The sequence below is a fragment of the Narcine bancroftii genome, chromosome 11 (genome assembly GCF_036971445.1).
Source record: "Narcine bancroftii isolate sNarBan1 chromosome 11, sNarBan1.hap1, whole genome shotgun sequence".
NCBI lineage: Eukaryota > Metazoa > Chordata > Chondrichthyes > Torpediniformes > Narcinidae > Narcine > Narcine bancroftii.
The window spans coordinates 68,581,520-68,597,895 of record NC_091479.1 but is presented as its reverse complement, the minus strand read 5'-3'; the positions used below and the strand labels follow the sequence as shown (position 1 = coordinate 68,597,895).

General features: G+C 45.8%; 2 protein-coding genes across 8 annotated transcripts in view; one reads left to right on the top strand and one right to left on the bottom strand.

The window, feature by feature from the left end:
- LOC138745854 (aldo-keto reductase family 1 member C1-like) overlaps positions 1 to 5,316 on the bottom strand; it is a 52,190-nt gene extending 46,874 nt beyond the window's left edge. For 2 of the 6 annotated variants that reach the window (XR_011346553.1, XM_069903262.1), the window contains exons 1-2: positions 5,131 to 5,313; positions 4,952 to 5,052 (exon numbers count right to left, since the gene is read on the bottom strand). Coding sequence is in view for 5 of the 6 variants with exons in the window: in XM_069903262.1 (XP_069759363.1) it covers positions 4,952 to 5,041 (90 nt within the window). In the remaining variant the exon portion in view is untranslated. Of the gene's footprint in view, positions 1 to 4,951; positions 5,053 to 5,130 lie in introns of all 6 variants that reach the window. The other 4 variants (XM_069903267.1, XM_069903264.1, XM_069903263.1 and 1 more) reach the window with 4 other exon arrangements.
- LOC138745850 (ATP-dependent DNA helicase DDX11-like) overlaps positions 1 to 16,376 on the top strand; it is a 190,721-nt gene that overhangs the window by 124,061 nt on the left and 50,284 nt on the right. The window lies entirely within an intron of this gene.

Here is a 16,376-nt window from a genome sequence, read left to right as displayed (position 1 = left end):
CGATGATGATACCCAGGAGGAACAGAGTTGTTACCAATTTACGTTGAATGAAGTACATCATGAGAAGGTCCCAGTGATCATTGGTGGAGTGACAGTTCAGGTCATTGTAGACTCAGGCAGTGACAGTAATGTGATTGATCGACATTTATGGGAGAAGTTGAAAAGGAAAAAGATCATCTGTACCTCAAAGGAGTGTTCCAAGAAACTATATCCATACATAGCAACAAAGCCATTGCAGACCATTGGATGTTTTACTGCAACTGTTGAAGCTGGAGATAAGTACACCGAAGCAGAGTTTATGGTCATAGAAGAGAAGGGAGAACCATTGCTGAGTAGAAGCACAGCGCAAGACCTGGCAATACTTCATATTGGAGCTTGTGTCAATTCAATTCAGTCATACGAGGATATGAAGCAAGAATTCCCCGCAGTCTTCCAAGGAGTAGGAAAGCTGAAAGGTCGACAATTGAAGCTAGCGGTAGATGAAACCGTCAAACCCAAGGCACAACCAATGCGCCGAACTCCGTTTGGACTTCGTGGGAAAGTCGAAGCCAAAATTAAAGAATTGATCGAACAAGACATTATTGAACCGGTGGAACATTCGACACAATGGGTCAGTCCCGTAGTGATTGTGCCCAAACCAAAGGGTGACATAAAGACTATGTGTTGACATGAGAATGGCCAATGAAGCTATAATTAGAGAACGACATCCTATACCAACAGTGGAAGAAATACTTCAAGAACTAACTACCAGCAAGGTATTCTCAAAAATTGATCTGAAATGGGGCTATCATCAATTAGAGCTGGATCCAGGTTCCCGAGATGTAACTACATTTGTGACTCACTGTGGATTGTATCGTTACAAGAGACTATCATTTGGAATTAATGCAGCTTCGGAGATCTACCAGTACGAAATCCATCGAGTGATTCAAGGCATTCCTGGAGTTGCCAACATTTCTGACGACATCATAGTCCATGCACCAACGAAGGAAGAGCATGACAAACGGTTGAGGCGTGTACTATCTAGACTACAGGAGGCAGGCCTTACCGTGAATGAAAACAAGTGCCAGTTCGGTGTGTCAGAAATGGACTTCATGGGACACAGACTTACACGGAAAGGACTAAACCCTGCAGAGGCCAAGGTGAAAGCTATTGAAGAGGCACGTGCACCTCAGAACGCAACAGAGGTGAGGAGTTTCCTGGGATTGGTCAATTTTTGTGCAAAGTTCATTCCTAATTTCACTACAGTGGCAGAACCACTAAGGAAACTAACCAGGAAAGGTGTACCATTTCATTTTGGATCTGAGCAGAAGAAAGCGTTCACAGCGCTGAAGCAAAGCCTGACAGATGCAAAAACTCTTGGATATTACGATCCGGCGGCATCAACCAAAGTCATAGCGGATGCCAGCCCGGTTGGTTTAGGAGCCGTGTTGGTCCAGATGCATGATGGAGGACCGAGAATCATTGCCTATGCCAGCAGATCGTTATCAGATGTGGAAAGAAGATACTCTCAGACAGAGAAAGAAGCACTCGGACTTGTATGGGCCTGTGAGAGGTTCCATGCATATTTATACGGCATTGAATTTGAACTCATCACAGATCATAAGCCATTAGAGGTGATCTATGCACCTAGATCCAAACCATGTGCCAGAATAGAGAGATGGGTACTCAGACTACAACCCTACAAAAAAAAAGTAATCCACATTGCAGGGAAAGCAAACATTGCTGATCCGCTGTCCAGATTGGTGAAGGTTGGTGGTCCACAATCCAAGTCAGAATTGGGAACAGAAACAGAGAGCTTTATACGCTTCGTAGCTATTCAGTCGACACCGAAAGCTGTGACTACGAAGGAAGTCGAGAGAGAATCCGAACGTGATCCAGAACTCATGGAAGTAAGAGAATGCATACAGAGTGGACAATGGGACAAGTGTACTCACAAGGCTTACATTCCCATTAGAGACGAACTTTGTTGCATCGGACAGTGTGTATTAAGAGGTTGCAGATTGGTGATTCCGCAAAGATTGATACCGAAGATCGTATTCTTAGCGCATGAAGGACACCTAGGCATTGTTGGTACCAAGCAAAACCTCAGGACCAAGGTATGGTGGCCAAGTTGTGATAAGGACGCAGAGAAATTTGTTAAAACTTGTCACGGATGTCAAATCACAAGTAGGAGTAATCCGTCAGAACCGATCCGGAGTCCGCAACTTCCGACAGGACCATGGATTGACGTAGCTGTTGATTTCCTTGGACCTTTACCGACGGGTGAATCAATTATGGTAGTGATAGATTACTACAGCAGATAGTATGAGTACGTGATGTTGAAGTCCACAACCACTGAAAAAACAATTCAAGCGTTAGCAGAGATATTCGCAAGATATGGATTACCTGTTATATTATACTCTGACAATGGTCCACAATTCATTTCAGAGACATTTGCGGAATACATGAGGACCACAGGTATCCACCATCATAAAGTAACTCCGAAATGGCCGCAAGCCAACGGAGAAGTAGAGAGACAAAATCAGTCCATTGAAAAACGATTGAGGATTGCACACGCTGAAGGACAAAATTGGCGAGAAGCATTGCTATCTTATGTGGCTGTCTATCGAGCAACGCCTCATGCAACCACTGGAAAAAGTCCTGCAGAAGCATTTTTTGGGAGAAAAATCCACACAAAAATGCCAGAAATAAAGGAAATCCGAGACGACCAGGAGATGAGGGACCACGATGCTGAAAAGAAAGGTGCAGCAAAGCTGTACACAGATTCGAAACATGGAGCCAAGTACTCAGACATCATGCCAGGAGATAATGTTCTAGTGAGGCATGAAACTGGTGGTAAGCTAGACACACCTTATTACCATCAACCCTATACTGTCGTATCCAGAAGTGGCAGTATGGTGACAGTCAAGTCTCCGACTGGAGTCCTGTATAAGAGAAATGTATCAAGTGTAAAAAGGTACCAGTCCAGAGATACATCGAGCAAAGAGGTTGAAAGGCCAATACAAGATGCTGAAACTGAGAGACCTGATGATGTTCCAGAGGCAGTTACCAGCACTCCTGATGAAGTGACTAGAGCGCCAGAAACACCCGAAGCCGTGGCGAGCAGTATTTCCGACGCTGAGAGTGAACAACCGAGAAGCGACGACAATATCGCAGGCAGGCCGAAACGAAACCGGAAAGTGCCCAAACGATACGAAGACTTTGTGCCATAGTTTTAATAAGAACTTTGGGACAGTATTTTAATCTTATATCATAAAGTGCATGTATGAGTGCTGTAGGAAGTAAATTTTATGTAGTAGTTATAGTATTACCATTACTTACGATGTTTGTATGTTTCTGAGGGATATTGGTAATTGAAGGTAAAGTTTATTTCTGATTAAAGGAGGGATGTCATGATAATGAATATGTATGAGATGTACCGGAAGTCACGTGGTATGAGAGAGATAAGAGCACAAGCAAGAGAACAAAGGGAAACTGGAAAATAAAAAGACACTCAGAAGTTTACCTGATAAAACTTGTGTTTAATGTTTTATTAACTTCACATTTCGGGCCACAAATGTGACACCCATGACTCCAACTTTGACTTGGAGAAAGTGAGACGAGTCAAGGAGAAGTTATTGAAGGAGGAAATAAGTTTTGCCAGAGGGAGGAAAGTGGTGGTGGTGAAGGGGGACTGGTTAGGTCTGCTGTTGAGAAAGAAACAAAGGTCTTTGAGTACTTTGGTATGGGGGGGGGGGGGTGTGGGGCAAGATGGAAGTGGTTTGAGATTGAATGCAAAAGGTTGCACTGAACCAGTTTTTCTTGGTTCAGTGTGAATGCTCTGATGTGACCTGGCTTTAAATATGGGTCAGTGACACACCAATTTAGTAGGATCTCTGTGTAAAAGGGCCATGTGAATGTCCTGCTCTGGTAGGACGGCACAAAGTGCAACATCTCACACTTATCAAAATTAAATTCCATTTGCCACATCTTGGTAAGTAGGGAGCTTTGGGTACAATTTTTCCAAGGCCGAATTCAGTACCTAGGGTGTTACTAGAGAGTTCTCTCTGGATAGATATGAAGTGAAGTGCTGGGCCATGTGCCATATAGGACACATATTAGCATTCAGCAAGCCTTCATAACCACCAAACAATCCATTCATTCTTTGAGACATCAGTTGAGAGTGATGTCAGGGACACCATTCAAAATTAATACTGCATTCATTGAACATGGGAAATAAAAGCAGAAAAATCTCAAAAGCATGATTTTTGAAGAGGGGAACTCGTCAATAACTTTTCATTAGAAAAGGAAATATTGCTCATGAACGTTTTCAGTTACAGGGCTAGGGGAGGGATGGACCCTTGAGGACCTGGGTTTCGAAGAATTGGAAGGGGCTTGTTCAGAGACGTATCATCCGTAGAGAAGTAAAAAGAGCTGCCTTCTGTTTTGATCCCAGTGCGTACAGCACCCAGAGCCCAGTGCGTACAGCACCCAGAGCCCAGTGCGTACAGCACCCAGAGCCCAGTGCGTACAGCACCCAGAGCCCAGTGCGTACAGCACCCAGAGCCCAGTGCGTACAGCACCCAGAGCCCAGTGCGTACAGCACCCAGAGCCCAGTGCGTACAGCACCCAGAGCCCAGTGCGTACAGCACCCAGAGCCCAGTGCGTACAGCACCCAGAGCCCAGTGCGTACAGCACCCAGAGCCCAGTGCGTACAGCACCCAGAGCCCAGTGCGTACAGCACCCAGAGCCCAGTGCGTACAGCACCCAGAGCCCAGTGCGTACAGCACCCAGAGCCCAGTGCGTACAGCACCCAGAGCCCAGTGCGTACAGCACCCAGAGCCCAGTGCAGTTCAGAACCACTGAAGTGCACCACTTCAAAGCTTCCTATTGACAACCTCCGCCATCGGAATTCCCTTTTAATTCGCAGCCCGCCCTCTATTCGCCCTTCGCAGGGAGAGCCCAACCTTACTTTGTCCGTGGAGGAGGTGCCAAGACCGAAGATCGGCAGATAGTTGCCATCGTTGAGCAGAACACGGTGAGGGTCTAACGCCGAGCCCATGATATCGCCTGCTGCGAAAAAAAAAACCTGAGGCTCAATGGCCGCTCTAAATACCGGGAAAGGGCGGGGCGGGGCGGACCGGACCTCACCTCCAGGTCGCTCGTGGCTGCCCCGTGTCCTGTCCTCCCCCAGCACAGTGATATTAACATTCTTTGGTTAGGCCATTCGCCCGTCCGACTCTTGTTCTATCGGTCCCAACTCCTATTTATTTCGTGCTTTTTTTCCGCCGAAACACAGGTCGGTTTTCAACTACAGTATTGTAATGAAGTACATTTGTAATCACACTTGCAAACGAGGAGGAGGAGGAGGAGGGAGAGAGAGAGAGAGAGAGAGAGAGAGGGGAGGGGGAGCGGGGGAAGGGGGAGCGGGGGGAGAGCGGGGGGAGCGGGGGGAGAGCGGGGGGAGAGCGGGGGGACGGGGGAGCGGGGGGACGGGGGAGCGGGGGGACGGGGGAGCGGGGGGACGGGGGAGCGGGGGGACGGGGGAGCGGGGGGACGGGGGAGCGGGGGGACGGGGGAGCGGGGGGACGGGGGAGCGGGGGGACGGGGGAGCGGGGGGACGGGGGAGCGGGGGGACGGGGGAGCGGGGGGACGGGGGAGCGGGGGGACGGGGGAGCGGGGGGACGGGGGAGCGGGGGGACGGGGAGCGGGGGGAGCGGGGGAGCGGGGGGAGCGGGGGGAGCGGGAGGAGGGGGAGGGAGGGGGGAGGGAGAGGGAGGAGGGGGGAGGGGGGGGGAGGAGGGGGACGGGGGAGGAGGGAGGAGGGGGGGGGAGGGGGGGAGGGAGGGGGGGAGGGGGGGAGGGAGGGGGGGAGGGGGAGAGGGAGGGGGGGGGAGGGAGGGGGGGAGAGGGAGGGGGAGGGGGGGAGGGAGGGAGGGGTAGGGCAGATGAAAAAATTTTGGTAAGAGGAAAGGATAACCAGTAGGTGTGGTGTGTGGGTGATGGGCAGAACTGGTGGGGGAGGGAACAAAATTAGGAGAAGGGGGGAACTGGGAAAACCCTTGTGGATCAGAAAATGAGAGAAGGGAACACATAGAGAGCAGGTTAGCTGAAAGGGGAACTTTCAATACTCATTCAATTGGGTTGTAGATTACCAAGGTGGAATATGAGTGTGCGTTTGTATATTTCTGCTTGAGGTTTGATGCACCATCAATAATCACGAAAAGACTGAAGTTGTGAAACTGAGTGGCTTTTATTAATTACAGACTGGAGCTGCCATCAACCTCATCGACTGATCATGGCAGGATGAATGGGAAGCATGCAAGGGGTTATGGGTAAGTTCAGTCTTGGGAGGTGTATCCAGTCAGCAGCAGCCAATCATAGTATAACAGTGGTTTACCACATTCACCCTTCCTTCCTGCGGGGTGAGAAGAAAAGATTTCACTCTCCTCTCAGATCAGCAAGTGGTCGTATTCATGTTTAATAATAAGCAGAGTGGAAAAATCAAGAACAAGAAGATCCTCAGGTGGAGAATTGAACTGTCCACTTATAACTATGACATCCTTTGCTGGCTGGGCAAACTTAACGAGCCCCTGGACGCTATATCCCATGGAACTTGTGCCAGTGTCCAAATGGACAGACTGCAGATCCTCCATAATAACTTTTGTCACCCTTGAATTTTATTAAAACCTGGAATCTACCATACTCCATTAAGGAAGTCAGGACAATGACTAAAAACTGCAAGGTCTGCGCCGAATGCAAACCGCACTTCTACTGCCCAGATAAGGTGCACCTGATCAAAGCTACCCACTCCTTTGAGTGCCTAAACATCGATTTCAAGGGCCCCCTCCCTTCTTCCAACTGAAATTTCTACTTCCTTACCACCATGGATGAATACTCACACTTTCCTTTTGCCGTCCCCTGCCTGGACATGACCACAGCTACAGTTATCAAGGCCCTCCGCAATGTCTTCACATTCTTCGAGTACCCGGTTTCATCCATAGCGACCAGGGGAATCTCATTCAGGAGTGATGAGCTGTAGCAGTACCTGCTGGCCAGGGGCTTCACAAGCAGGACCACCAGCTACAATCCTAGAGGAAATGGGAAGGTGGAAAGGAAGAATGGCATGTGTGGAAAACCATCCTCCTGGCACTGAAGTCACGGGCCTCTCCATCTCCAAATGACAAGAAGTCCTCCCAGACGCACTCCACTCTGTATTGCTGCTCCTATGGATGGCTACAAACAACATACCCCATGAATGAATGTTTGCCTTCCCTAGGAGGTCTGCATCAGGGACCTTGCTGCCTGCCTGGCTTACCTCACAAGGTCCAGTCCAGCTTTGAAAGCCTGCCAGGCAATCTAAGACTGATCCACTGGTTGAGAGGGTCTGCCTTCTCAATGCAAACTCTCAGTCTGTCTACACTGCCTTCCCTAATGGGCATGAGGACATGGTCTCAATCCTGGATTTGGCACCATCAGGTGCCCCTGACCACCATCGACCACCATCAGATACTCCCCCCCTCCCCACTGCTATCTTGGGGGTCCCTGAACCTGCTGCTGACCACACTCCACCCCTGGTAACTGTTGTCACCCATGATGCACCAGCACCACACTCCCTCATCTCTTCACCTGCTCCTTCCCCCGACGAACTGTAACTGGTGACAATGGACCAGCCCCACAAGTTGCTCAGGGTGCTACGGCTGCGCCCCAACCATTACAACATCGCTCACTGTGGCAGAGGAGACTCCCTGACACACTTAAAGTGTAAAATATATATATTTGCTTTATTTTCTTTTCTTCTCACCCCGCAGGAAGGAAGGGTGAATGTGGTAAACCACTGTTATACTATGATTGGCTGCTGCTGACTGGATACACCTCCCAAGACTGAACTTACCCATAACCCCTTGCATGCTTCCCATTCATCCTGCCATGATCAGTCGATGAGGTTGATGGCAGCTCCAGTCTATAATTAATAAAAGCCACTCAGTTTCACAACTTCAGTCTTTTCGTGATTATTGATGGTGCATCAAACCTCAAGCAGAAATATACAAACGCACACTCATATTCCACCTTGGTAATCTACAACCCAATTGAATGAGTATTGAAAGTTCCCCTTTCAGCTAACCTGCTCTCTATGTGTTCCCTTCTCTCATTTTCTGATCCACAAGAGTTTTCCCAGTTCCCCTTCTCCTAATTTTGTTCCCTCCCCCACCAGTTCTGCCCATCACCCACACACTATACCTACTGGTTATCCTTTCCTCTCACCAAAATTGTTTCATCTGCCCTAACCCTCCCCCCCCCCCCCACCCCGGTTTCACTCATCAGGTTCTAGCATCTGCAGCTTTTTGTGTCTCCACCTCCACCCGATCCTTCCCCAACCATGCTTCCTCTGCCTTTTTTCTCTGTCTTTCACTCACCAGCCACTGCTCTTGCTCACATCCTCCTCCATCAGGCACCATCTTTCTATTATCCCCCCCTCTTCATCTAGCTCAATCTAGCACCTGCCTGCCACTGCCTCGCCTGTTTATCCTGGCTCTCTCCTTTCAACATTGTCAGTCCTAATGCAGGATCATGTCCTGAAATGCCGACCATCCCTCTGCCTTTACAGATGCCATCTGACCTGCTGAGTTTCTCCAGCTGTTGCTTTTAAACTTCAGGGGTGGTGTTAGAACACGAACCTTCTGGCTTACAGCTGAAAGTGGTGCCAAGTTGGCAAATGTTAAGAGTGACCATGCATCAAACTTTCATTTTAACCCTACTGCCTCGTGCCCAAGGGCAGTGGGATTCTTTCGTATTGAGGGCCAACAGACACTCAAAGGAAATCGCTATTTTAAGGTTCCTGCTACAACACTACTTATGGGAGATGTTTATACAGTAAGCAAATTGATCCTCCTCAGTTTATGGTTATTCATTAATTCTTTCTTCTCAGGACAAAGATCATAATACTGTTACTATATGGCCAATGACAAACACTGGGGCTCACTGAATCAACAGACATAGTTCTCAAGATCCTTTCTACTGTTTTCATTTATCAATGAACAAATGTGAGGTCCTTCAGGTACAGTACAGTACAGATTGATAAACAATATAAGATCATAAGACATAGGAGCAGAAATAGGCTATTCAGCCTGCTTCATCTTGTATTCATTTGCCATCTATAATCTGTTATCTATCATCAAGGTCTTGCTAGTGGCCATGCAAACATGATCACTAGCATTACACAGCCCATTGTGTCTACACAACTATTTAATCATGAGCTGATTCATTTTCTCACACAGTGCAACTGTCTGGCCTTTTCCCCATAACCTTTGATGCCCTGGCTAATCAACAATTTATCAATCTCTGGCAATGGTCTCATGATTCATTCATCTTTAACTAGTCCAACAGTGCTACTGTTATTGTACTGAGAGAACAGACTGGAAAGTCTGTTCCCAGCACACCAGAGTTACCAAAGAGCCCCAGCTAGTTATAGCAGTCAGAATCCTCCAATGGAACAGTGCTGGGTCACATTTTTTGGGGAGAGGGTGGTGTTGGGTGGCAGAGGAGGTGAGGGTACTGATAGTGGATTATTAAAATATGGAACTGCAGTACTTAGGAAAAAAAGAAATAAAATGGAAGCAGTTTTCAGATTGCTTAACTCAAAACACAATGTAACATCCAGTTAATAATGCACCCGAAATCAGAGATCTGCAGTGTGAAGTAATTCCAGTATCTATTTTAGATCTCTGACAAAAATAAATAACAGGTTATCATGGAAGATTAACAAGCTGAGACATACAAGGGAAGATAAAGGTTCTTAATTGTGGTGATATGTAATTAAACCACTAGGTCACCAGGGGTCATCCCGGTGACCTTGTATATAAAACAGTCCAGATTGATGGAAATGTTAATTCAGCTTTGTTCTAACTTGTTCAATTTTACATCATGTCAATAAAAAAGAATCAACAACATATGACTAATGTGAAGGAGAATTATATAGATCTTTTAGTTATTCTCATTTGTTGTGTAGCTTTCCTTTGAAGTACTGATTTATCATTGATTCTCACAGATGTTTCAAGCCTTAGTGGAAAATTCCCTGTTTATTGTCCTTGAGGTCAAACTGAACTGAGTGAAACAATTTTGTCTTTGAAGAAAGGTTCAGGCCCGAAATGTTGGAAATATATCTTTATCTCCAATGGATGCTGAAAGACTAGCTGAGTTCCTCCAGCATTTCGGTGCATTTTTTACTTGAGATCAACCTCCCTTTAGAAGTCTCTGATCCACCTAAGGACAGTGGTTAACAGATGAAAGAGCCTAATGGTTTTCACACATGTTGTACTATTACTCCAGTTATGGCAAAGACTTTTACAACAATGAGATTCACCAGGAAGTTGCCGGGGCTGGATGGGTAGAGTTAAAGGAGAGGGTGGATAGGCTGGATTTTTAACCCCTTGGGCGTAGGAGGCTAAGGATGACTTAGATGTGTAGATAATCATGAGTTCCTTTGGGATGAAAAGCGTTGTGAGAGATGGGAAAATTGACCTAAAATTATGAACATGGAAGAAACTAAAGTTCATCAGTAAAATGGCTGAAACCAGTTCAAACAGGATAAGTTTGGGGCTTAGGATGCAGGAAAGCAGAGTCAGCACGATTAACATAAGAATCTTCTATCCTTTGTGACAAGACCATAGGACTAAGATAAGGAATGGTAAGGTACAATAGAATGTAGGAAGTGAGGTAGTCTGGATCAGATAAGGGTCTCCTAGCCCTGGACAGAAGTACCAAGTCATACATTTCTAATTAGCTAACCATACACAGATTTATACATATGAAATTAGCCAACCCTAGATAGAATGAGTCAACTCTGCATATCAAGAGACTGTAGCCCAGAGAATCAGGAAGGTGTGAATAAGGACAATGACATGATGGGGCACCCACAGGATACCCCCTGGTCCTCCAAGTGTACTGAAACTGCACGTAGGCAGGAAGGATTGCCTATGCCAAACCTCTCCAGCAGGAGGCAGAAGAATGTAAGGGGGAGGGTATTCCTACACTGAAATCAACTGTATAAAAGTTGGGTGAGCCCCAGTGTGTGTGTGTATTCCCAGGGTAAGGGGAAGCACCCAACTTTGCATTGTTGTAGTAATAAATGTTCTTTGTTCTCAATTTTTGTCTCGAGCAATTTCTTTAAAGGTACTTTAATTCCTAACAAATGGGGGCTCGTCCGGGATCACACTCCCTCCACTGACAGAGTGCCCCGACGACGAGAGTAGGTGCACCCCGGCTGATTCAGCTGGACTCACGGGCGACGGGTGGCTGGTCAGTGGAAGAAGCGAGTGATATCCGAGAAGAGGCATTGAGAACAAACGGCGGAAGGACGCGCACTAGAGCAGTACTGCCAGAACTCGGTAAGAGTATTTTACTTGTTCCTAAGTATGGGAATAGCGGGCAGTAGAGATGAGAGTCCTGACACAGGACGTGACCACCAGATAGCTACGTACAGCCCGCTTGGGATGATGTTATCTGAGTGGGGCACAGGAAAGACCCGCGGTAAAGACAAACTGACGACGGTCAGGTATTGTTGTAATGAATGGGTGAGATACCCGGTTAAAGGGAGCTCCGTGTACTGGCCAAAATTCGGATCCGAGGATGAATGGATGTGTAAAGCTTTGAACCTATGGCTCTATCAAAACCAGAAAGACAATGTTGAGAGCAGGGAATGTGCAGCCTGCTGGCTCAAGGGATCCATTGAACAGCTGGTTTTGAATGAGAAAGAATTCTGGAATAAGAGAGAGGAGGAACCTCTTGTCCCTGAACCACAGGGTTGGGATGTGTTACATTCCCTCCCTCCACCTTATGTTCCTCCTATGCCGGCTCCTATCTTTCCTTCCCCTCCTATGACCTACCCTTCTGCACCTTCCCCACCTCCCCCACCACTAGAGAAGAGAGAAGAGAGCAGGAGTGGTATGATAACTTGCTCACAAAGCACTCGATTACCACCTCTGTTGGCAGGAGAGAGAGGTAACTTTAATTCAGAACAGCGTGAGACTCTTCAGGAAGAAAGGGCAGAACCCTTTGATTCATTTCCCAGGGAGCAGGAACCCAGACCTAATAAGCTAGAAACCAATTGGATGAGACCACTGTGGGAAGTTCCCATGGGAGAGGGTCTCGGTTTCGTAAATGTGCCCCTGACCAGTACTGAAGTGTGTAACTTTAAGAAAGAACTGACCTCCCTGATAGAAGATCCCCAGGGATGTGCTGAACAGTTAGACCAATTTTTGGGACCAAATATATATACAATATGGGGGTCTCGACATAGAATCCCCAGCAGGGGAACAATTGGTACTAACAGGTTTTGTTACCAACTCAGCCCCAGACATTAAGAGAAAATTACAAAAGACAGAAAATTGGCATGAGCAGGGAATAACCCAGCTTCTACAGATCACACAAAAAGCATTTGTCCAGACATCTGAGGATAAGCAGAAAGCAAAGGCTAACATTTTGATGCAAGCAGTTAAAGTAATAGTAGATGAGTAACATGGAAAAGGCAGGGACTGTGTGCCAGCTCCTGAATGTTGGGAGAAGTGCAGGGAGTGGGAGAGTAGAGACCAGAGATAATTTCATAAATCACGACTTCCCACTTCAGTCACTGACCAATATTGATTAAAATTCATGCTAAAATTTAAATGTCATAAAGGATCATTTTTCAATACTGAAGAATTAGCGAATTTAACTACCAGTTAATTCCAATTTATGAAATAAATTGTATTCAAATGTGATTTTGCACAGGGACTACCTGAGAATAGTGATGTTATAACATTTGCAGGGAGAAATGTTTGCGCAAATAGGGTGAGTTCTATACATCTTAACTTTAAGTGTATGTGAGATAAAGAAAGGATCTGATGTGTAAAGTGGCTGGATCAGCCAGTTGAAGGGGGAGTGTGCATGTCCCTTTAAGTGCACTGTGGCACTTGAAATTGAGGCTTCAGGCTCTTGTCTTGCAGTTAGAGGTATGGAGCCCTATCAACACATTTAATACATTTCTTCTACACATTCAGCAGTCAAGGTCCGTGAGTTTAAAGATCACCCACCTCTGGAGAATAAAGATACCTCTGGGGATTCCTATGGGGATTCCTATAAGTTTAATCATTCATTTCTCTGGTGCATTTTCCTCCGGAGTGAAATTAATGCCTCAGCACAATTTCTCTGTATTGCCGCTGTTATTTAATTCATGATAACTTTCCCCCATTCATCAGGTTTATATTTAAATCCGGTAGTGCAGAAGTTACATTGTAAATAATCACGGAGGTAAATCCTGCGCAACTGGATTCAGCTTAATGGAGAAATAAACCTGCGAACTGGTCTATGGTGGTGTGTGAGTACTGCAATAGGTGGAATATGATTTAAATTGGTGGCATTGTTCAGAACAATTGGGTGCATAAGAATAATAATATCATTAAGAACTCACAGATCTTGTACCAGATGCTATTCAGTACATCTTGACTTAAGGACTGGAGAAATTGGCATGTTAGAATGAGATTGGCATGGTACCAATATTTCTTGATTCAATAATGACTCCACAAGCTCCAGGATTCATGCAGCAGAACTTTTAAGTGGAATATAATAGAAACTAGCCTGTACTTAAATTATTGTGTGTGCAATCTTCATAAGAACATCTTTTAACTTTTTTTTGGTGCCTGTTTTACAGACTGTTTTAAATAAGGCCAGCTCCTGTGAGCTGTGGCACAAGGCATTTTACTTAAGGCAGAACTAAAGGTTGAATATGTTTCAAGTTCTCTTGCAGGGGCTCTTGTGCTGCAATGTCTGTTATGTACTCACTCTAACAAATTGGAGGGTTGTGCCCCATACAGACAAGCAGCTCCAACTGCATTTTAATAAGGTCTAACATATTCAAAACCCATGCAAATATGGTTTGTGTTTCATTTTACAATTTTTACACTAACACAAAGGAAAGTCAGATTGTTATTCATTTTATTAAAATTTAGTGATTGGTTATATGTAAAAGCATGGCAAGAGGATCAACTAAAACCTGCCTGGGATGGTCCCTTCTGTGTACTTTTAATTACAGACACCGCAGTAAGAACAAGAGAGAAAGGCTGGACCCACATTCAAAGAATTAATGACAAAGTGCCATAATGTTACAATTTTATTCGTTTTTTTAATGGTTTATTCAGTTTTGTGTATTTTATTGATGTTTTCAATGAGCTTTACATTTATTGTTGTTTATTCAGTTATTGTTATATTTTATTGCTGCTTTCAATGGGTTTTACTTTCATTGTTGTTTTACTCATTTTTTGGAATATTGTTCGTTAATGTTTTAAGTCCCCCTGGAATAGGGGCAGCAGAGGTTACAATTGTGCTCCTTTAGAATGTAGACAGGGCATAGATTTAATGTATAGTCATAATGGGATATAAGGGATCCCAATACGGACCAGGGGAATTAAACAGCTTTAGTGGAGTACATCTAATTTGTATCATAGCCTACACAGCTATTAGAGACAAGAGTTTTGAGGCGATAGCACAAAGGACATGGTGGGACAAAGACAGACAGAATGGTAGTCAGGATTGTACATGTAACAGAGAGAGAGAGAGTTAATATATATGCTAATGTACACAGACAGGCTGCAACTCACAAGTTCAATGATACATATGCTAATGTTAGCAGACAAGCTGCAACACACAGTTAAATCACAAGAAACAACCCCCCCCTGCTTGGTCACTTTTCATCACCCCATGAAAGGGAGCACCAGTTTCCAACAACGTGAGCTGCTTGACACTTTAATATCAGGCTCCAAACAGCCTTCGGAGATCGGTGGCCCTAGGGTTCGGGGCTGAAGAGGACATCAGATACGAGCCACAATCAAACGGAACCGCCTGACTACTGCTACTCGTTCGCTGCTGAAGGCAGCGCTTCTCATAGACTGCTACTCGTTCGCTGCTGAAGGCAGCGCTTCTCATAGACTGCTACTCGTTCGCTGCTGAAGGCAGCGCCTCTCACAGACTTCGTCGGGACAACACTTACAAAGGTCGTGTGCTTCAAAGACACTGCTTCAATATTTCAACGTATGGGATGGACTAGACTCTTTACTGAGAACTGGAGCCTGATACTCCAAACCCTAATAAGCAGCTGGACTCACTCCCCTGACCTTCATGGTGCTCCCCTACCTAAAGACTTTACACAGACATTACCATTCGGTTATTGACCAGCTGGGTAAAACAACACCTTACACTTGAAAGATCAGTGTTACTGATCTAAAAGAAAAGTGAGGAGAGGGGGGGGGGGGGGGGATCAGTCACACTGACACTAGTAACCAAAGATCAGTAACACTGATCATGGTGAAAGATCAGTATTACTGATCTAAAAGAAAAGTGAGGATTGTGAGAGATGGGAAAATTGACCTAAAATTATGAACATGGAAGAAACTAAAGTTCATCAGTAAAATGGCTGAAACCAGTTCAAACAGGATAAGTTTGGGGCTTAGGATGCAGGAAAGCAGAGTCAGCACGATTAACATAAGAATCTTCTATCCTTTGTGACAAGACCATAGGACTAAGATAAGGAATGGTAAGGTACAATAGAATGTAGGAAGTGAGGTAGTCTGGATCAGATAAGGGTCTCCTAGCCCTGGACAGAAGTACCAAGTCATACATTTCTAATTAGCTAACCATACACAGATTTATACATATGAAATTAGCCAACCCTAGATAGAATGAGTCAACTCTGCATATCAAGAGACTGTAGCCCAGAGAATCAGGAAGGTGTGAATAAGGACAATGACATGATGGGGCACCCACAGGATACCCCCTGGTCCTCCAAGTGTACTGAAACTGCACGTAGGCAGGAAGGATTGCCTATGCCAAACCTCTCCAGCAGGAGGCAGAAGAATGTAAGGGGGAGGGTATTCCTACACTGAAATCAACTGTATAAAAGTTGGGTGAGCCCCAGTGTGTGTGTGTATTCCCAGGGTAAGGGGAAGCACCCAACTTTGCATTGTTGTAGTAATAAATGTTCTTTGTTCTCAATTTTTGTCTCGAGCAATTTCTTTAAAGGTACTTTAATTCCTAACAGCGTTGTTGTTTAATGCCTTGAGGTGGGAACTGGGACCAGTTTTCCAAGCTGCCCCCGCAGTATGCCCCCGCAGTCGGTGGCACCTCCTGTCCATTTGCTGTGGGCACAAACTCTCCAGGTTCAATGAGTGGGACTCCATAAACCAACTCTGCCAATGAGGAGTTGAGATCCTCCATGGGTGCCATTCTTATTCCTAGGAGGACCCAGGGCAGCTCATCCAGCCAATCAGGTCCCTGGAGGTGGGCCATCAGTGCAGCCTTCATGTGCCTATGAAACCACTCTACCAGGCCATTCGACTGTGGGTGGTAGGTTGTTGTGTCGTGGAGTT